The sequence below is a fragment of the Tyto alba genome, unplaced genomic scaffold, assembly GCF_018691265.1.
Source record: "Tyto alba isolate M040663 unplaced genomic scaffold, T.alba_DEE_v4.0 Super-Scaffold_10, whole genome shotgun sequence".
Lineage (NCBI taxonomy): Eukaryota > Metazoa > Chordata > Aves > Strigiformes > Tytonidae > Tyto > Tyto alba.
Window position 1 is genome coordinate 19,223,596 of NW_024881262.1, and position 22,275 is coordinate 19,245,870.

The window sequence follows — 22,275 nt, forward strand, 5'->3', positions numbered from 1 at the left end:
GTCCACCTGGCCAGACTGGTATCCCAGGACCACCAGGCCCCCATATTAGATCTGGAAGTGGATTCTTGCTCGTCCTTCACAGCCAGTCAGACAGAGAACCACTCTGTCCACAGGGGATGCCAAAATTATGGACTGGCTATAGTCTGCTGTACCTGGAAGGACAAGAGAAAGCTCATAATCAAGATCTCGGTATGTGTTGTAGGACAGTTAAGGTCTAATATGGTGTGATCTGTACAATGAAAGACAAGTCAAGTGGAGCACACTAGAGAGTCATCAGTTATTTTCTGCAGAATTTACACTAATTTACACTGATTATAATGGACTTGATTATGCCGCCCTATTATGTGACCCATTTAAAATGGGTTTCTGCTGCTATGCAGTTGAATGAAAAAAGCATTTCTACGTCTAAGAAATTTTGAATAGAAGTTGGAGAGATGAGTGGTTTATTTAATTTATCCTGTCTAGTCATTTTGGGATGTCTTTGAACTCACTGGAGAGATTTTCCTAGATCAGGAATCTTATTTGGCCACTCTGAAATAACGCCCTGGAGGATCTGCTCCTTTTCACTGTAGATAGAAGTTGGGAAAAAGAGCTGGCTAAGGCAAGTGGTTACAGCTGGACAGTATAAATAACTTTTACAAATAAAATTATGCATCATGTGTACAGCAGAATTGTGTGGTTTTAGGAGTCAGAAGGTAATAATTTTTGGAAAAGACAGTCAAATTTCTCCCAAACACAGCTCCTTTTGGTGTCTCAGGTCATTTCTTCTAAGATGTATACAATTCTGACCAAAATTAGCTGTCTAAATAAGCTGCCTGACTTGCAGCCTGAGAAACTGATTGGTGGCAATTTGCACAGAAGGAGTTTCCTGAATTCTTGCTGTTTTGTTATACAAGAGACAGAGAAGTCTCCTAGGAGGAAAGGATCAAGGTCCTAATAAGCTGGGCAAAAAAGAAATGTTTAAAAGAGCAATAAAAGGACGTGTTTTTAATACAGCAGTGTTGCTTTGAAATGTTTTCACTATTGGGGGTTTGGCATTCCCCAAACAGTTGGGAGAGCCAGCTGGTAACAGAATTCTGTATAACAGCAGTGAAAATCAGATTCAAAGAAAATAAAGTCCTTGTCTCCTGTGACCAGTGTGTTCTTTTTGCAGGCATTTTCCTTACTCAGGCTATTTCAGATCCTTTATCAGTACTGGAATGGAATATTATCAATAATAAACAAAACTGGCTTCTGTATAGAAATGTCACATGTCTTTAAAGAAGGCACTAGGGGTTTGGGGCATTACAGAAATAGTACATCACACAAAGTTCAAGGCAGAACACATATGCAGTGATTTTTATTGTTAACTAAATAGGTGATCATGAAACTGGTCTAAATTCAGTTCTGGAAGAAGAACTTCACCTCTGAAGTACGCAACAGTCACTTCTTAATTTCCACTGATGTCTGCCTGATAAGAATTTCGCAGGACTGGCTCTGCAAAATCCCTCAATCCTTTTACTTTTCACTTTGAGAGTCTGTGAAACCTTTCCGAACGGCAATAGAACAGCTGCTGAGCTTTCAGCCTAATGCACTGGTAGCAACGGCTTGTCATACATTAGAAAAATTTTCTATTAATCAGCATTGGCATTTGGTTTCTCACTGCTCCTAATGAGTTTGAAAATAGCTAATCTCCTTTTAAACCAGCCCTCACCTCTTGCCTAATTTTTTTTTTTCAGCATTGGCGCTGATAAAAAATTTATCGTAACTGTTTCTCATGGTGACAAACTACATCATGTTTAAACGCTGGATTGCGATACAATTAAGTATTATTGATCAAAGGAAGATACATACTAGTAAAAACAGTTTCTGTTTTCAATATAACTAGCCACTTTGGGAAAGAGCATGGGAGGTTTAATCTGTGAATTGCGTAACTCCTGTTCAGATATGTAGTTTTGCAGCAACACTACCCAGAACACTATTTTCAATTTACCTAGAAAGAAGTGGAATAATCTGCATCGTTTGTTACTGCTTTCAGGTCTGGCAGGATCTTGTCTTCCTGTGTTTAATACCATGCCTTTTGCTTACTGTAATATCAACCAAGTCTGTTACTATGCCAGTCGAAATGATAAGTCTTACTGGTTGTCAAGTGCTGCTCCTTTACCAACGACACCGCTCTCTGAGGAAGAAATACAACCGTACATAAGCAGATGTGCCGTGTGTGAGGCCCCAGCCCAAGCGGTGGCAGTTCACAGCCAAGATGAGTCCATTCCTCCCTGCCCAGTGAACTGGAGGAGTCTTTGGATAGGATATTCCTTTTTGATGGTAAGGGTCCGGGCATATCCTCGTATCTGTAAGTTTCTTTCATACAGCTTTTGTGTTCTAAACGTTCAAAGATTTTTAGCTCTGAAAAGTAAGCTATCCAGTGTCCAGCAAACATTTAAAAAGAAAATTCACAAAAAGAAACAAGAGGAGGGTTAGTTCCAAATTGCAGAACCTGGTCGTAGCTATAGATACTAAAGTTATAGCCTTAAGCTACACATTTCTTAAAATTACTAAGATTTTGCTTGCTTGTCTTTATTAAACAATAGGATTTTCTTGTACAAAGACACATTTTTCAGAACTGGAGGACCAGGTCCTTTTAATGCCATCCTCTAGTTACATTTGCAGCAGTTCAGATAACAGCATTGTTTAGAATCAACCTGGATTACTCTTCAGTTTGATAAATACCAGAAAAATAAATAACCTGGCTTCTGAGATTAGCTCATTGCAGAGCAGATTAAGACTTCCTCCAGTGAAGGAAGTCTCCTCCAACTTAAGATCACCAAAAATAGTACAGTCAAAAGCAAATAAAGTCAGAAAAAGACAGATTGACATAATTTACCTATTTTTTATGCACAGTTATCCTGTTCTTTCATTGTTTTTTTCCAGCACACTGGATCTGGTGATCAGGGTGGAGGACAGTCCCTTATGTCACCTGGAAGTTGCCTGGAAGACTTCAGATCAGCACCATTCATTGAATGCCAGGGTCAGCGGGGAACATGTCAGTTTTTTGCTAATGAATACAGTTTCTGGCTAACAACCGTGATGCCTGAATTGCAGTTTGCATCAGCCCCCCCATCAGGAACTCTGAAAGAAGGACAAGAGCAGAGGAGAAAAATCAGTAGATGCCAGGTGTGCCTGAAGCATGGCTAACCAGCCAAACAAAAATGGACAGCCAGAGTGAGACTTGCGTAAAGATGAACAGCGTGCTAAAGGTTTAAACAGTATTTAATATTTGAATACATTTGAAAGTGTGCAGCACTCTGTTTGAATGGATATGTAAGACTAAAAGATGAAAGATCTGTTGAGCCTCATCCACCCATGTATACACATCTACCAGTAGTAAAATCTATTGTAAAAAACTGAAAAAGAAAAAAAAACCTGAAACTCCATCACATTGGAGTCCCTCAGCCATAATATACTATACCTGTCCCACAAGGCAATGGATTTCCTGTTCAAAATGGCATTTACAACAGGAAGAGTATGTGCATTTGTATGGCATGTTATAAATATTTATCCTTATAGATACAGATGTGCAAACATACAAATTGCTTAAATCCCTATAGCTGAATATCCCAAGCTAAAGAAACTTGCACATGCTGTTTCCGAGGGCAGGGGAAAATGTAATTGTTAAAAAAACTCATAATAAAAAAAAACTAAGATCAGAGTCTTTTACCATTGCAGCACTGAAGCAAACTGCAAAAGCACTGTTAGTTCGGCTCTCATAAGCAACAAAAAGTTGCAAATCCATTTAACAGCAGATTATGTAAGAAAATAAAATTGGATGAGATAACGAATCCTTAAAAAGCTATATATATATATTCACAATTAATTGCTAAGAGTAGTTAAATTATTAAGCTCCAAACCAAGTAGCTGAAGAAACAAAGCAGTTTCTAATATTTATTGAAAAGAAAGAGTAGTGTGGTGATAAAATGGGTGAACTTATCTGAGTGATGAATATGAGAAACTTTAGGACAATTGTCTAAACTTGAAGCTAATAAATTTGGTTCATTTATTGCTTTATTTTTATAAATACACCACTAAAAAAAAAAAAAAAGAACCATCACCTTTAAAATCCTTACGGAATCATAGCTTAAGAGATGCTTTTTATTTTTTTAAAGCATTGATTGTTAAAATGTTTATAAGCTAAAGCACTAATCACCTTTTGAAAATGTTAACACATTTATAACTCCATCATTCAGCTACAAAACCAGAACTATTAAGTGCGTATTGGAATCATGGTGATGCTACTGGGAATACAAATTGCAAATGGCGAATTCATCATGTGCAGAAGGGCCACAAATGCTCCTTTCACCACTTAAAAAAGCTATATTTTACTAGAATGGAATAAAATGTTTTTTTCCAGCACTTTTCTTTTCAATTTGTGTTCACCAAGAGACATGCCCCCAGCAGAAGGATTTTCAAGGAAAAAGAGATCCATGTCCAAGAGTCCCGATTCAAAGAAAACTGCCTCCGAAGCCACCGTGAGTCCAGCAGGCTGATCAGCCGACTGAAAAGCTGGATACACAAACTCAAAGCGCAGGAAGGACGGACATTCCGCTCCCAGCCAGCGGGACACCGAACACTCAGAGGGTAAGTCCCTTCGAGCGTAAATGCCCCACTGTGCAACTTCCTTGCGAGGCTACCGGCCAGGCCCCCGCTCGGCTCGGCTCCGCTCACCGCCACGCAACCGCCCCCCCGGCCCGCGGGGAGCGCTGCCCTGGGGGCCCCCCTGGCCGCCTGGGCCAGGGCGCACCTCTCGCTTCACCCCGCGGTGACCCCCCCGGCGCGCTCCGGGCCCCGCACCCGCGCAGCCGCCTGAGGCGGGAGGGAGCCCTGCCCCGCAGCCCCCCGCCTCCGAGAGCAGCCCGCGGCGGTGAGACTGCCAACCCGGCCCCAGGGAGAGCCCAACGCCTGGGGGCTGCAGAGCAGCCTCGGAGGTCACTCGTGGGCGAGCCGAGCCGCAGGCAGAGAGGGGCGCCGTGCCTTAACCACCCTCCTACTCTTTCAGGTGCGCGAGCTGTATTTCCAAAAGGGCCACAGCTCAAACCACAGCGCGCTGGCAGCCTCGGCTTATGTTCACAGTAGCAGACCCCCCCTCCTCAGGTGATGTTCCCATCCCCTCAGTGTTACAGGTCATTCCACATTAAGGGCTCACTTGTGAGCTTCTCCTGACAGTTCTCACCAGCTCCTCCGCTACGCATCTGCAGCCTCCTCTCAGGTTAGGAAGTCTCTGGAGAAGGGCGGTCGCTTCGCTGGAAATATTTACAGTGGGGCTTTTGGTTCTAACTGCACTTAGATAAACAATAAAGAAAATCTTATACAGTGTGTTATTGCAAACTTTGTCATAGGATGACAAGTAAGATGGAATCAAATGGGATTTTGGAATTGGATCTGTGTTCATCCAACCTGAACAAGTACTCAGAAAAAAAGTTAAAAACACCTGAGAGAATCAACAAAACCCAAGATGCAGTAATCTAAATAAGCCATTTTATGGCATTTTACCATCTTACTCTTTTGTTTGACTTAAAAACATCATGCAAGGCAATCGTGGTTTTCCATCATTTTGATGCAGGGTTTCTGCACCTGTGCCAGGTACAATTTACTATGTTCTATAAGAACGTATTATATAGGAGATGTATTTTTAAGCTACCAGGTATGTTAACTATTTATTAGGTGTGTAAATTCTCCTTCCATGCTTAGCTGACTCTGTAAGTCACTTATCAGAAATATTCTACTAATTCAAAATGAAATTGCAGATAAACTGCTTAATATTACAAAGCAAGTAAGAAAGACCAAAGTCTAAAGCAGCATACGCTTTAATTCTGCAATCATTTGTCCAGTGACTATAAGCAGAAAAATAACTGGTAAATAACTCATGGGGTACTTAATTATGAAATCATGTATGAAAGGTAATAGCTGAAACTGTCCATGAGTAAAAACACTCCTAAAGGCAATGGCCCTGTGCTAGTCCTTAGAGTCCAAATTACCCTTACTGCTGCATTCAGGAGCTTTGGATCTTGTGTAGGCCCGGTAGAGAAGAGAATTTTATCCGAAACAGCAGGCAGGATACTAACAGCAACACAGAAAATAACGCTGGCTGCACTTGGAGGTCTTTGGAATTAGCACTGTTCGGGGTGAACTGCCCTGGAATTAAATTCTGAACCCGTGGTTTACAATGAGGAGGCTTGCTCGCCCATCGCCCTTGCAAAACCTGGCACCCGGGTGGCGAGGAAGCGGGGACAGTGCCTGGCTCGACGTCATGGCAAATCCCCAGGGCAGTTGTCAGATTCTTCTCTCTCCTTCACCTCCCTCCACATCAGGATTTCTGGAAGGTAACTTGTGGAAGAAAAACACTGCCCAGCCTGAGCCCTGACCTGCTGCTAAGAAGTGGGGCCATTTTTGCGGCATTTGCTGTTTTTCGTAAGACAAGGGAAGAGATGCACAGGCCTAATACTGAAAATGTCTTCTGAACGGAATTTCATCTTTTGGTGTATACAGGCCTTGTCAAAAGGGAGAGAATAAAGGAAACCTGAAAACGGGTATCGCTCGTTTTATCACAGTGGTGCTGTATTGTAAAAAATGGTATTTTTAAAGCGTGCTTTGTGTATGGTAGAATTTCTGGATTTGAAGTCCATAAATCACATTCTAAAAACAGGTATTGGAACGAGATAACACAAAAGATGGTTAAACTGCAAACAGAAAAAATGTTTAGCTGGGGCCTGCGAGCCCACCCAAACTTGCACCTCTCCCTGCAGGGGAAGCACACCCGCCCTGGGCCGGCCCGGCTGCCCCGCGTGCCCCCGTGCCAGCAGTGCCCTGTGCCGGGGAGCTGCTGGGCATCCCTGGACAGGACAGGGGGGACAGCGGCAGGAAAAAGATCAAGAAAGATCGTGGGGTGAAATATAAACAGGGAAATGAATTACCAAGTGCTGTTGTGGGCTAGACAGACTCAACGTGCAGAATTTAACTTAATTTATTGCCATTAAGCACAGATATTTAACTGCCAATTCAGGTTTTGGCCCTTGTTATTGCTGCAGGTTACACTCAAGCCCCTTCAGTGGGGCAAGAGGTGGCAGAGTGCTTCTGGGGGGGTTCCCAGGCACAACACGATGTCTCTGTGCTGCGCCTGCCTTCTCGCTCTTCCCCTGTGCTCCAACACGGGTGCTGGGTGGGCTGCAGCCCTTCGGGGGGAGCACCCGCTCGGCTCGAGTCCTGCAAGGGCTCCCGGCCTCCAGGGCTGAGCCTCTTCTGCCATGGAGCACCTCTGCCTCCTCCGGACCTTGGGGTTCCCACAGCAGCAAACTGCTTCAGGACTCATGCCCAGAATCACATTATTATGTGCAGCAAGTTTAAGCAAAACTGTTCCAGGACTTCTTCCAGAGGAAACTCTTAACCTAACAACCTTTTCCTACTTTGGCTGGTTCACAAGCACCAGAGAAACAAACTAAGTGTCAAAACAGCCAAAAAAACATAGAATTCTTACAGTCCATACATTTTTTTTTGCCTGTGTTTAAGGCAAATTAAACAAAGCTTTTATCTGTCAACCCAAGCTGTTATTTGTTTGAAAAAGATTCCCCGAAAATGTTAAAGCACACTACTGAGAAAAAACTAAATATGATCTGCATCATGCCTTCTGCTCCCACTATACAGCTGAAGATCGCCGGACTACAATGAGCACGTGAGCTCTGCAGCACAGAGTGCAAAACCACAGCATCAGCCCGCATCAATCCTTTAGGTATTACCAAGATCCAAATTCAGGAAATAAACCAGATCCATCTGGGAACAAACTTTCTGTTGTTCCACATGGACCACAAGGAATAACATCACTTTTCACAAACACCCCGGACTGAAGCCTGGCCTTTTCAGGGCTTACAAGCAATCCTTACAGAACTTAACTGCATTCAATTATGCCATACATAGCTAAAGGCTGCAAATATGTGGACTTCTGCTCTGATGCTTTACATGTATTAGAACTGTCTGGGTAAGAAAGAAAAAAAACAAAGCAAAACAAAACAAGAACACATTTGAGGCCATGGGGAAGATTTATAACGGGGAACAGGTGTTTGCAAGAAAAATTTTTCTCCAAAGCCAGCTGTGAAGAGGAGCAGTCAGGCAAGGACAGAGCTGACCTGCCTTCACTCTGAAACTATAAAAAGTTCGACAACTCTGGTAAAAGCTTTCCAGCAGGTGAAGCAATCACTTCATCAAAATGGGGATCTATTTCATGACTGGATCCTATTTCAGAAATCAGCAGTTTAAATGAAACAGAAAACAAAAATAGCTTGTGCAATTCTGCTCACCTTAACCAGCTGGAAAACTAGCCAGGTGGAGGAAAAATCACCATCAGCTTTCAAACAGATTCTGCTCCACTGTCATATTTAACACTTCATCCAGGTGCTCCAACAGGTACTGGAAGGTGAATTAGAGGTGGTATTTTAAGTGTAAAGTACAACACAACTCCACATTTATCAGTCTAGAGTGAATGTATTACCCAGCCCTGGCTTCTCAATACACTGTAGGCAGCCTTCAGCATCTAACGCAACCTCATAGCAAATCTCACCTTCTGCCTGACCACACAGTGCTCGACAGCTTCTCAAAAGGTGGCTTGAGCTTCATGGTGTTTGGAACTCCCCATTTTAATGTTTTCCACAGATTCAGTGAAGCAGAAATGCAAAACACAGACAAAATTCTAACCAATTCCTAAACAAACCTACGTAGTAAGGTACCACGGTAAAGAACAACCACTGTGTATTACCCCCGAGTGCTTTGCAGAAAGATTTGGAATGAAGCACTCGAGCCCCGAACCAACATCATGTTCAGCCTGCTTAAACAAAGCTTCGGTACACAGAAAAGCAAGGTCTTTATCAGAATTGAGTCTTCCATGCACAGATTACAAATACCACTCCTATAGTAGACAGATGCTCCTTCTTACACAATTTAGCACAATGAGCACAGAGGTGATTTCATTGGAATGGAGATTAAACTTTCTCAAAGGTAGAGAACAATTAATTCTGATGGGAATTGAAGAAATCTCTAATAAAAATGGCTACTCTGAGGCAGTTGGAACTGTAGCTTGTTAGAGTTCACATACGGTATTTTAAAAATGCTAAAGCAAATTAGTATTTTCAAATGTTTTATTTTTATTGTGTTTAGACATTTAAGATGCATGTAAAAAGTGAAATGCATGCAGTAAATGGTACCAATGTTATAGAACTTCGGGTCATACACAGACAGACTGTATCTCTGCAAGTACCACGTATGCTTCCTGATGACGATGTGCAGAAACTGAGAATTTAAGCATCCTGCCTTAAGAAATGGTTTATCACTACAGTGCCTTCCAAATTACACGTGTCACTGCTCACTGACCCTCTGTCCTACTCATTTCACTTACATAATCCAATTCCAAAGTACCTTTTTATAAACTAATTGCTCATTCTGGATTTCAGGTCTGTAGCTACATGCAGCAGTGAAAATGGAACTAGTAACGTACTTTTTAATACAATCAGAAGCCTCAGCCCTAAACAGCAGCAAAACAATTACCCGGCTTCCCCCAACAGACGCACTGCAATACACACATACCTGCAGTACCCCCGGCCAGGAAAGCGTATGCCTTTAAATAAACATTTACTCAAGTGCTGTTTTGAACAGCAAAGCTTTCTAGAATCAAGGGTGCTCTGACAAACTCTATTTTTTTTTAAATGTTGGACAAAATGACAGTGCCAGGTTTGACCCCTGCACACCAGGTATTTTGAAGCTTTTATCAGAAGTTGCCGAATTACATTTTGTACTAATGTAAACGAAAAACCTTACCAAAAGCAGCTGAGTTCCATTATTGGCTTTAGAGATGACTTCAGCTGTTTAAGAACACGATCCACTTGCTAATTGGGCAAAAGAATACACAACAGTCACCTCAGGTGCTGAACTGCATACGTATATGCTTAGTTTATAATTTTAAAAGGTCAGCAAACAGGTCATTCCATACTCAATGTTGTACAGATTTAGGAGCCATTCCTTGTTACCTGTGTAAGGACCCACCCACCGATAGCTCTTAAATGATCCCTGTAAGGAATAATTTGGTGAAGGACCTAACCTAACCCTACATTCTCCACCAAGGCAAGAACATTTACTGTTTACCTCCTCAGCAGCCCTTTTCAGGTTTAACCTGCTCCAAAAAAAACTAAAGAAGGAAATTCCAGAACATCCCTAAACCTATTAGAAAAGTTTGCTATCTACATGTGTAGAAGTCCTTTGCTTCCAGCCACTTTGCTGCAAATTAGGCCAATTTCTTCTTATCAGTGGACAAGCGATGAACTTATCACTGCTCTTATGCAGCAGAAGACTGTCATACATACACTCGATCTTCTCTTTTATTAACCCAATTGCTTTACCATTCTGAGTGCCTCATATAAACAGAAATACCCAAACCATATTAAATTTGCATGGCAAACTGTCTCAAATTTTCACAGCTCCTGAAAGAGTAAATAGATACCAGTATTTATTACAAGATTTAGACCCTTCACAAAGCATGATATTGCTTTAGGAACAGTTCTACAACTGAAAGCTGAGAATTTTTAATATTTCCTTACCCTCTGAAATCTGGTAACAAATAAATTACCAATTTTATTATTTTTTCTTTTATAACATAAGAGACACTTAGTAGCTTATAATAACATCCTAAAATGATTGTCCTTCATGTCTGCACACTCCTTCGAGAAGTCACATCAACACGAGTATCTGTTAGCCAGCTGTTTTGCTGAAGTGACTCACACTTAGTCACTCAACGCTAACCAAAAATTGTTACAATTCACCAGTCACAGAATCAGAAGTGAAAATGAACTGCAACACCCATTCCCGTCACATCGCAACAACACAACAGGCAGCTGTACCTGAACTGTTTTTCAAGCTGTTCATTCAAGTTTCACTCAGATACGCTGTGCAATCTTCAGACAGCGTGCACCCATTGAGCTCCACGGTCTAGATACAAGCAGGAGGTTCAAAGGTTCAGCAGTTCTTTATTCTTATATTTATGAGTATATACACTTAGCATATATGGGTATCGTAATTAAAGAGAGTGATGGATAACAAAAGGAAGTTACTTTTGTCCTGCAGACATTTCCAATCATGGAATTACTACAGAGAAGAAAAGGCAAGTCATTTTGCCTTCATTTGGTCAGGATAACCATCCTGGACTAAAAATGCTCATGGCTGCTTTACTCTATCATCTGCAATTTAAGCTCCTTTATATATGTGCGTGTATGTGTGTGTATATATATATATATATATAAAAAACAAATAGTAAGACATCTGCCATAAAGACTTGGTACAAAGACTACCTCTTACCAGGTACGCTCTCTTTCCTCTTTCTCCTTCTTTAGCATAAAACCTATCAAAACTGGGACTTTCTTCAGATCAATCAACACAGGCTCCTAGCAAGGTCTGTTTAAGAATTTCCTTTTCTCCCAAGATGGATCGTCATTCCACAGACTTTTATATATATACATATATATCACTAATTTAATGAACCAATATCCGGGCTCTTTTTTACTTATCTTCATATGTGGTATGAACAAATAAAACCTAATGATAAGAGTTATATTCTCCCTTTCGCTTTCAAATAAAACCAAACCAAAAAGGCAAAACCCCTCTGAAGTGGCCAGTCCCCTCACTGTCTCCTACTACACCCTTTATGCCAACGGAATTCTTAGAGTGGTTCTTAAGGGATATTGTGAAAAAAAACAAGTTGACATTACTCAAACTTTGTAAAAAACGGACCATGAAAATTGTGGGTTTGATTTTCCTCAAACAACAAAGCAAACCTTGTTTGAAAGGGAGTCACAGAAAACAGAGCTTCGGGCAGAAGGACGGCTCAGAGGCGGCGGGGCAGCAGAACCAACACACTGCCCCCAGCACCAACGCGCCCGTTTAAGGGGGGCAGGACAGATTCTGATCTGGTGTACAGCCCGTATGGAGACCACTGATTCCACCCGCACCCACCCGGCACGGCCTGTCCTGCTGGCATGCAGAACAGCTTTGAATATTGTTCTCTCACAAGGGCATTTCCCCCCCCCGTTTAGGAGAAGTGGCAATGACAGGAAGAAAAGCATACACACACAAGAACACACAGTTTGCCTGTGCTTAAAGACAAGACAGAATAGGGAAAAGAATTTCAAAAGTTAAAACACACTTTTTTTTACCACATCTTAATTCTGGACTGCAAGAAACCCATATTTATTAGCAGCAATGTGTTAGGTCATTCAAGCATTAAATTTCAAGTATGTGCCTGTTAACAAGTCTGCTGATTAGGATTAATTAAGGGGGTGGAATTTCTTACATGGTACCTGATCACGAGAGTTCAGAGGAAGTACAAAAAAAAAAAAACACAAGGAATCACAGCTCCTTCAGCAAAGATGCTAAAATATTTTATACAAAACTGCTTTTCTTAAAGAATCCTTACTTTATGTAGAGTTAGTCAGGCACTAAACAGTGTCAGAAAATACACAATGTGGAATACTCATCTATGTAGATTGCCCTTAATTTTTGTCCCTGAAGAGATAAAGTGCAACAGAGCATATATTAGATATTCAGCTGCAACTTACATCTGCCATCATCAGTGCTCTGAAACCTAAAATGATAGGAGTTTTTTAAAGGTAAAAACCATACTAAGGAATCATTCTGTTAATAAACTTCTCAAAATACTTTAAGTACCAGAACTTCCCAATAATCCAATCCCCAAACTTCCACTAGATTCAAAAGAAACAAAATTAGTCCCAACATAATCAATCTGTCCTCTCAGCATCACAAGTCTTCATTTCCAACAATATAGTGGCAGCCCTGTAATTTAAAATATAGACCTCATTAATTGCTCTAATGAAAAAAAGACAGTTTTAAATGTAAAAAAATATTTATTTCAATTCTGTATACAAAAAAAGTAAAAACATAAACAATTATTAGTAGACAATTTTTGTGAACGTTTAATGGGAAGTATTTCTAATCTCACTTTACAAAAACAAGTGCTTTTAGAACGGTAATCATGTTCTTGACTTTACCTAAGTATTTATTTTTCAACTGACTAGTGGCTAATGCAGTGGTTTTAAATCATTAAAGTAACAGAGCTGAACAGATACAGTCAGTTACAGTGACACTTTTGACCAAATCATTAAAAGATTAAACTGAGGAACCAATGCTACTTCTGCCTCATTTACCTGTAATTATTACCCACTGAAAAAAATATGCAAACTATATGCAGTTTTTTGATACTTATTTTTAGTGAGCATAGAAAACTTAACTAAGAATATCTGCTATTTTATTCTATGGCTACTGCATATATAGAAAAACAATCAAGACCAAGAATGCACCAAAAATTAGCTTCCTTGTGTACTAAGGGCCTTAGAATCTGCCAGAAAACAGTTTCCATAAACAGTGTTCTTACGCTACCTGAATGAGTATCTCCATAATCATGCTGCAGTCATGTCTTCTGGCTCTCAGAACCTTAAGCCACACATTTGGCATAACAATATTGTGCTGCTACTTGGCATAAAAATCAACAATAGTTGTAAGAAGGATGGTGAAAGTGAGAATGGCACAGGAGAGCGAGAACAGCTTGCACATTTTTCAGCAAACAAAATTTTAGTTACAACCAGAAGATCTACTCTTTTCTTAAAGAACATAGTAAAAAAAAAAAAAAGGAGTTTCAGGATTTTTTTTCTGTATGAAAAACAGAGCGCTTGTTTCTACATTTAGACCATAACTCCATAGAGAAGTATACTTCATAAAGCACAGATTGGTGATCACATGTACCTGAAAAGAAGCCATTAAATTTCAAATCCTATTGCTCTACTACATTAGAGCTAAAGAGATTCCAATAGTTCTGTGCCAAAGGCCAATAATCCAATTATTCTTGTGCAATCACACCTCTTCAGGACTGAAAAGAGTTAGAGGAGTGTTCCCAATTTCAAAAGAATTTCTTCTATTAAGAGGAAAAAAATCCTGGGCAATGAGTAACTTTTCAGTGATACTAGAACAAAAAACCTTCAGGTTCATTATTTAACATTACTGACTAGGCACAAGTGCCACAAGCAGGACAGCCACTGTGTGACAAGCAGTGAGTAGAGTGTCTGCTCAAAGTGGCAACCGAGCTCTCTGGTCTCCTATCAACTAGTCTAAGACCTGGGTAGAGAAATTCTTTCTAGAAAATAAAGAATTCGAGGTAGCCTATAGTTAGGCAAGATCTCCACAAGTTTGTGTGGTGGGTTGACCCTGGCTGGAGGCCAGGTGCCCACCAAAGCAGCTCTATCACTCCCCTCCTCTGATGGGCAGGGGAGAGAAAATATAATGAAAGGCTCGTGGGTTGAGGTAAGGACAGGGAGAGATCACTCACCAATTGCCATCTCAGGCAAAATAGACACAACTTGGGGAGATTAGTTTATTACCTATCAAATCAGGGTAGGATAATGAGAAATAAAACCAAATCTTAAAAACTCCTTCCCCCCACCCCTCCCTTCTTCCCAGGCTTAACTTCACTCCCGATTCTCTCTGCCTCCTCCCCCCCAGCAGTGCGGGGGGACGGGGAATGGGGGTTGTGTTCAGCTCATCACACCTTGTCTCTGCTGCTCCTTCCCCCTCCGGGGAGGACTCCTCACACTCCCCTGCTCCAGCGTGGGTCCCTCCCACGGCAGACAGTCCTCCACGAACTTCTCCCACGTGAGTCCTTCCCGCGGGCTGCAGTTCTTCACGACCTGCTCCAGCGTGGGTCCCTCCCAGGGGGTGCAGTCCCTCCGGCACAGACCGCTCCCGCGTGGGTCCCCCACGGGGTCACCAGTCCTGCCAGCAAACCTGCTCCAGCGCGGGCTCCTCTCCCCACGGGCCCACGGGCCCTGCCAGGAGCCCGCTCCAGCGCGGGCTTCCCGCGGGGTCACAGCCTCCTTCGGGCATCCCCCTGCTCCGGCGCGGGGTCCTCCCCGGGCTGCAGGTGGAGATCTGCTCCTCCGTGGGCCTCCCCGGGCTGCAGGGCCCAGCCTGCCTCCCCACGGGCTGCACCTCGGGGCCGCAGGGGAATCTCTGCTCCGGCGCCTGGAGCACCTCCCGCCCCTCCTGCTTCGCTGCCCTGCTGCCTGCAGAGTTGTTGCTCTCGCGTGTTCTCGCTCCTCTCTCCAGCTGCAGGCGCTCGGGTGTTTTTCCCCCCTTCCTAAATCCGTTACCCCAGAGGCGCTACCGCCATCGCTGCTGGGCTCGGCCTTGGCCAGCGGCGGGTCCGTCTCGGAGCCGGCTGGCGTTGGCTCGGGCGGACACGGGGGAACCTTCTGGCAGCTTCTCGCAGCAGCTGCCCCTGTAGCCCCCTGATACCAGGACCTTGCCATGCAAACCCAACACAGTCTGCAAACTCTTACTGCTGCTACTGGATGTCAAATGAGATACATATAGAGAAATAGCAGAATTTCTAAAGCTGTACAAACAGTATGTACATGACACAATTTCCAAACCTTATTGAAAAGGAAAATACATGCTTTGAAAAAGTATGTTACTAAATAAAAATATTCTTTGTATGGTACACTCATCTCCCTTTCCATAAAAACTCCTAACAAATTATTTCAACTCCAAAGGGAAGGGTTTTATTTGAAACATAAATACTAAGAAAGGCTTCAGAAAACAGTAAGTAGTTATAACTCATTTTTATCACATATAAGCTCTAGATAAAATAGCATGTTTTAAGGAAGACTGTAACACTAAAGGTTGTATTAAATAACTCCTTAGGGTAAGGATAGCTGCAACTATTTTTCACACAGTTTGCAAGACTGCTGAAGAGCTTAAGCCTAGACTCATATGATCTAGCTGTTGTCATCAAAGCAATCTTTTCAAGTGACATTTCAAATGCCAATCCCAAAAACAGTTGGTCATCATAGATAGAAATAAGTTTGTAAGGAAAAATTGCATAGTTTTACAATTGTTTAAAAAAAAGTGATATTTTTTTTTTTTTTTTCATCTGTGATAGATGAAGAAAACCTGTTGTCTGATAATACCATCAGTCAAAAAGTCAAGGAATTCTTTAAGCTACACAAATGAACTTAAGAAAAAAGACTTTGGTAAAACCATCAGCCTTCTTCCATATTTAAGGTACATTGAGATGGAGACTGCCAAAGATCACATTTTGATTCCCATCTCACACTTTTTATGCAAGTTCCAATTATGAGCCTGAACTCAGAAAATGATCTGCAGTTTTGCAACTAGTAGTAAAAAAGTGGAAAAAGTATTACAGTGAATCTGTATATTAAAAATAAATCTGCAAATATTTTGGCAACTCTGAATAGGACTTTACAATTTACATCAACACCTGCCAATTTCACCGTCTCTCAAACCTACGAAGCCTTTGCCTTCTTATTTCCTCTTCTGAATGCTGCTCAGGTGGAAACCAAAAACCATAGGGTCGCCACTCATTATTGTATGTTGCTCCACCAAAATCTGCAAGACACAATGAAAAACAACTGTTACTCTGTTTTGTAATATGAGAAAAATGCATATATATCCTGTAATCCAAAGCATCACAACACAAAGGAAACAGTGAGTTGAATGTTTCCAATTCTGACAGTTTCGGGGCAATTGCAACTTCCAGCAACCGCTCATAAAGACTTGAAGGAAAAAAAAAAAAACACAAAACAACACAACAAACCAAAACAAACCCCAACAAACAAAAAAATGAAATCAATAACCCACAACCAAAAGAACACCCAAACATCTAACAAGTACTAACCTGAGAGTTCATGTTTTTCACAATCTCTACTTTATACAGTAAACTTCAGAATGTTAAACTATTTAAACATCCTCAGCAGTTACTTCTGGCAAAATAAACTTTTGGTTTTGCTTTTAGTATTGCAGTCCAACATGTGCTGACCCATACCAGATGCACAGAAAACTCCCATCCTTAGCTGGCAGCAAGTAATTTCAGAAATAAACTACACGTGGCAGCTCCGCTAGAGAGAACTGTGAGCGGATTAATCTGTGTAGAAATAGCACACCACGACAGAAAGCTCTCTGCCCTGGCACCGCAACAGAAGACAAGAACAGGCTATTCCAGCAGCTCTTCAGAATTCACTGTAAGTCACCAAGCAAGGAAATGATTAAAACGTTGGGGTTACACACCACCTCAACTGAAGGGCTCTGGGAAAGAAAAATGAGAGACTGCCTTCTGAGCATAGGTCCAGTGTGAAGGATAAGCAAATTAGCTTTAAAGATAACAAAACAGCCTCTGTAACATTCAGTATTTTTTAAACTTTCACCTTAGGATCTCACTTAAGTTAGCAAAAGTCAATATGGAAAACCAAAAGTAAGCATTGTACTACTATGTTCATTTCAAGATGAATTTCAAATACAGCTACATCCTGTATCAGAAACTGTTTGTAGCAAGCACATCAGGCCTGTTTACAGGAGTTGAAGTCAGGAAATCCAACTTACGAAGAGGCTCTGTTAGTTTCTGATCCAGTTACAAAAGCATTTTAGTTTGTACAATACTCTCCAATAAATGTATGATTTTGTGAAAATATTAGAACATGCTCATAATTTTCCTCTTGTGTTTGCCAAGAAGTCAGACTCTCGGAAAATGCTTCCAGAGATAACTATAGCTGCTCAAACTCTGATATACAGCAATATTAACATTTATAAAATGAGATGCACTGTTTAAAAGGATTTTTAAAATTCATATTAACATACAGGGAATTAATTTAATGTATATTTTAGTATTTAATCTTCAGCTTGTCCCTGTGTCTCAACTTGCTAGAGACAAATTTGAAAAATATTTAAGCTGTTACGCCATCTCCAAAAACACTATCATTATTTGACAAATATTAGCTAAAGTATTACAGAAAGCTAACATGTACTGGAAGTCATAGAGCTTGGCACAGATAAAATTAACTGCAAGGCTTCTGAATTTTATTTTTTCTAAATCCAAGAGCAATCTCCTTGTGTAAAAATAAAATAGTTAATACAATCTGCAGCATGGGCAGAATGGTTTCCATTAACAAAAAAAAAATTAAGCTGAACTGAATATTCATTTACTACATTTATTTTCCATCATTTTACTTTGTTTCTTACACAAGAAAGTGTTTGAAAAGAAAAACACATCGTTGTTTTACTGCGTCCCGTTGACCACAAGCTGAGAAAAAACACAGACTTACAATATTTTGTAACCCCATGAACATTTATTTAGAAATTAAAAAACCCAATAGCTTCAAATTGGAAGGCACAAAAGCAAAGTAGTCAGCAGACATCAGATCCTTTCACAATAGTGCAGAAATATGTGTAGACAAAAAAGGCCTAAGAAAGCTCAACAGATCTTTCAAAGTCAATGTTGATGAATTGTAGGCAAATACTACAGTACAAATTAATAGATCTAGATGTATTTATCTTATTCATCATCTATGAGTAAGTAAAGAAACTGTTAAACAACACTGAATTCATTGTAACACTCTCAACAATGTTTATGTTGTCACGGCAAGAAAATTTACAAGAAAAATCACTGTGATTCTTAATTTTTTTAATGGTATGTAATATCTGGTGTTAATAAATGGAAAAAAAAATCAGAAAGTTAAGGGCTTTTCACAGTGTTTTTTATGTAATAATATAATATTAATTAAAATGCCTTGTATTTTCTTTACATTTTGACTTCTGATGGGTATACTTTAAATATAAACATTAACAATAGCTGAGAGGTATAAATTTTGATATATGAAGAGTAATATAGTCAAGACCCTGAACATACAAATGGCTGCACCAGAGTCAAAACTGCATTTTAATGCTAAAGTTTGATATTATCTTTTTAAATCATCATAATTAAGAAAACATTTGCATTTTTAAAAATTATTTTCTGTAGTGGCATATGAAATATCAAGATTTCTCATTAAAAGATCTGGTTTTCTATATAGCATACTTGGTTAGTTTTTATTTAAGAAATCAGATACCACTTATACAGTTAAGATAAGTACTGGCAGGCCCCATAAAATACACTCAACACTTCAAATATAAATGTGCTTTAACAATCACTAGAAGGAGATGATGTAAGAAGAGATGCAAAATGCTCCTTTATATGTTGACCCAAAAACAGAAGACTGACAATGCATTTTGAAAAGCTTTATGTTCAAGAAAAGATATTATTTTACATTGAACAATATGGTAAGGAGTGAAGTTATCTGAAATATATGGCTTTATATATGTATGTATATATTTAAACTATCCTGTTAACCAAAATAGTTCCATGACACCTTTTTTTTTAATTATAATAAAAAATATTAAAGAAGTAACACCTTTTGCTAACCAAAAGATTTGTAAGATGCGCTGTTCAGCAATGGTAATTAGGCCACTGCTACTACTGAAACAACACCTGGCCTTGTGTGCAAGCAACAAACACAATCTTCTCAACACATCAGCAAAACAAGTCAAGACTAGTGGATTTTAAGATTGTATTCAAAGTATTTTAAAAACCTTAACAACAACAGATAACAGACAAACCCAAAGGATATAGTACCAAAAATTCAGAACAAAACACTAACTCTTACATAGTACATTTTTAAATTAATTTTATTGTGAACTCCAACTGTGTTCTCTGAATATGGAAGTCTAAGACCCTCCACGCCTTTCCTATCACTGTGTGGGGTTTTTTGTTACTGAAATTTAAAACTATAGGACTTTGGACCAAACCAAGAAAACCCCTATAATTTCAACTGGTTTAACTAAATTTACACTATTGCAATACAGTAAAGTTTAATAACCCTAAACATTTTCATCCACATGTTAAATAAATATGCCTATCATGCCTAAAATACTTACTGTAGTTAGCCATTAGAGCACCTAACTCTGAAACTACATTCCCCTATGGGCATAACGTCTAGTGCACTAAGCGCTGGTTCAGAGGTTACCCAGCATGTCAGCATCAGAAATTTGGTTCATCACAGACATACAGTCTGGAATGAAGGCAACAACACTGATTGCCCTCCCTTTTTAACATATCTTTTTCCCCGCTATGAATAAGCAAGCATCTCTCAGTTGAGAGAAGGGAGATTGTTTTGCACGCCGGAGAGCAGGGCCGCTCACAGCTCATCAGCCGGGGCTGCCACTGAGTGCATTCGCTCGTCCTCGCTTCCTGGTCTTCCGGCAGCACCTGATCGATGTCCAGATTTACACGAGGAACTGCTTGTACAGTAACCATGACAACAACTTTGGAAAGACGACTGTAAAACTGTTTATGCTGACCCGTGAGACCATTTTTACTAGTTTAAAAAAAACAACACAGATTTGCAGATTGTTACTCAAATTTGTCACTTTTTCTTGCATTTAAACAATACAGAAAAATAAAAAATATTGAGCAGAAGTCTTCTCAAGTCAAGAGACATGATTAACCAAGGGAATCTCTCAAGAAACTCAAGTCTGTCATGCTCTCTTGGTTCCAGTCAAATTCCAAGTTTTGGAATCAAGTTACTGGCATGTTCAACACTGTTTTAAAATGCAACGGCCCAATCTGATAAGGCAGAAAGGAAGATACGTCTGTGAGACTATTTGGTATATGTTATTGGACACTTGGCACTGGAAATTCCACGCCCGATATTGGTGGTTCTGATTCCTAAGAAAAACTTTTGGTTTATATCTTAAGTTCTATTACCAGCTTTCACTTTTATAATTACAATTAACAGACTGCAAACAAATGACTATCTCAATTCTGAAATTCCAACACAAGCAGATACTCATTGTCTATAAGGATCTCCCTGAATGATATTTCTGTTTTAGAACAAGAAAATATATTCTAAATTCTACACAAACAGAGAAATCTTGTAACAAAGTCAACCAACAATAAATACAAGGAGTTAAGACTGTCTTACTGGATACAAGTCTTCCAAGCAAAAGACTTAAAACTCAGCAATACACATATATTTCGGTTTGGTTCTCATGCAGTTCTGGGTACTACAAACTTGTAACAGCAGGTAATACCCAAAACTTCCTCAGAGGCTTTACGATAGCAGAAGGAAACTTAATAAATGTTTCAATGTGTCTTTTTGATTCATATTTGAGACATATATGAAGTAAACTCTGAACTTCCATTTCATCACTGAACTGATGCTGAATAGTTCACCTTACTGGTAATGGGTCATTTGCAAGTAAAAGATTTTTTCAAATTAAGTACTAGCACATTGAGTACTTTTATAGGACAATCAGGAGAGCAATAGATTGTTATTACTGTTGTTCTTCCTTCAATTAAATTACACTTATTTTGTTAAAAAGCATAGTTGATGAAAACTTGAGTATTAAAAAAATCTTCGTTTCTGTTGCTATACACATTACATGACATATGAAAAAAATAAGGCAATCGCAACACAAAATTTATTACTTTTTTTTAAATCTTCCATATGATGTGGGTATTAAAGCACAGGTAGCTATCACTACTAGACAAACAACCAGAGTTTCTACTGTGGACATTCACAGCTCACGCTATACCAAATCACCAATATGGTTAATATCCGGAAGTGCCCTAACCACCAGAAACTAACTGTAGACACAAAACCAAAGTCAGCTCAGCAAAGAGGCATCATTTGATCCCACAAAGGCTTAAGCCTTTATCTTGTCCAAAAAGTTTCACATCTGAAGCACTTTGCAAGTCTAATCATCTTGTAGGGAAAAGCAAAGGAGCTAGAGAGTATTACATGCCGAATTGCTTTAAGCAATTTGGAGACTCTTGAGGAGCAATTTAACGGTCAAATAATAGAATTTATAACCCATGCAGATCCACAGGTTTAGTAAAGGATGCCTAAGATGACAGCTGCAACTGGGCCACTATTTCTCTCTTCCTTCAAGAAACGAGACAGAAGGAGAGAGGGCACACACTAGCTTGGCAACATTAAATTCACACTTTTAATCGTGCACCTGAGACTCCATTAGCAAGCAACAAGGTGATTAAATAATGAGATCTTAGACCCTTGCACCACCTCTGGGCAGGGAGGCAGCAGGCGCTGGGCCCGGGGACATCGCTGGCTGACCCAGCAGATGGCACCGGAGCCACACAGGCCGCCACGGAAATCGGGACAAACTCCAGCCAACACAGCATTCCGCCTTGTAGGCAGAATTAGGGTTATTTTGAAACAGATGGGCTCTAGAGAAGCTGCTGCACTGAATATTAGAGTTGTTTATTGTCTGGCTGGTTTGAAACCCAGGGATTATTTGCCAGCATCTAGCAGTTTTTGTCACATCAGGTTTCATCAAAAGGAAAGCAAAGCGAAA

The 22,275-nt window shown here is 40.2% G+C and overlaps 2 protein-coding genes across 5 annotated transcripts in view; one reads left to right on the top strand and one right to left on the bottom strand.

Annotated features, from left to right (window-relative positions):
* The window catches only part of COL4A4 (collagen type IV alpha 4 chain), a 78,772-nt gene extending 72,361 nt beyond the window's left edge, over window positions 1–6,411 (top strand). The window contains exons 46-50 of the mRNA XM_042799850.1: window positions 1–189; window positions 2,018–2,304; window positions 2,911–3,236; window positions 4,418–4,614; window positions 5,033–6,411. Of these exons, the coding sequence (XP_042655784.1) occupies window positions 1–189; window positions 2,018–2,304; window positions 2,911–3,174 (740 nt within the window). The 3' untranslated portion in view covers window positions 3,175–3,236; window positions 4,418–4,614; window positions 5,033–6,411. The remainder of the gene's footprint in view (window positions 190–2,017; window positions 2,305–2,910; window positions 3,237–4,417; window positions 4,615–5,032) is intronic.
* A 9,266-nt stretch (window positions 6,412–15,677) lies between these two features.
* RHBDD1 (rhomboid domain containing 1) overlaps window positions 15,678–22,275 on the bottom strand; it is a 49,923-nt gene continuing 43,325 nt past the window's right edge. For all 4 annotated transcript variants that reach the window (XM_042800091.1, XM_042800078.1, XM_033005522.2 and 1 more), the window contains one exon: window positions 15,678–16,479. In XM_042800091.1, the coding sequence (XP_042656025.1) occupies window positions 16,361–16,479 (119 nt within the window). In that variant the 3' untranslated portion in view covers window positions 15,678–16,360. The remainder of the gene's footprint in view (window positions 16,480–22,275) is intronic.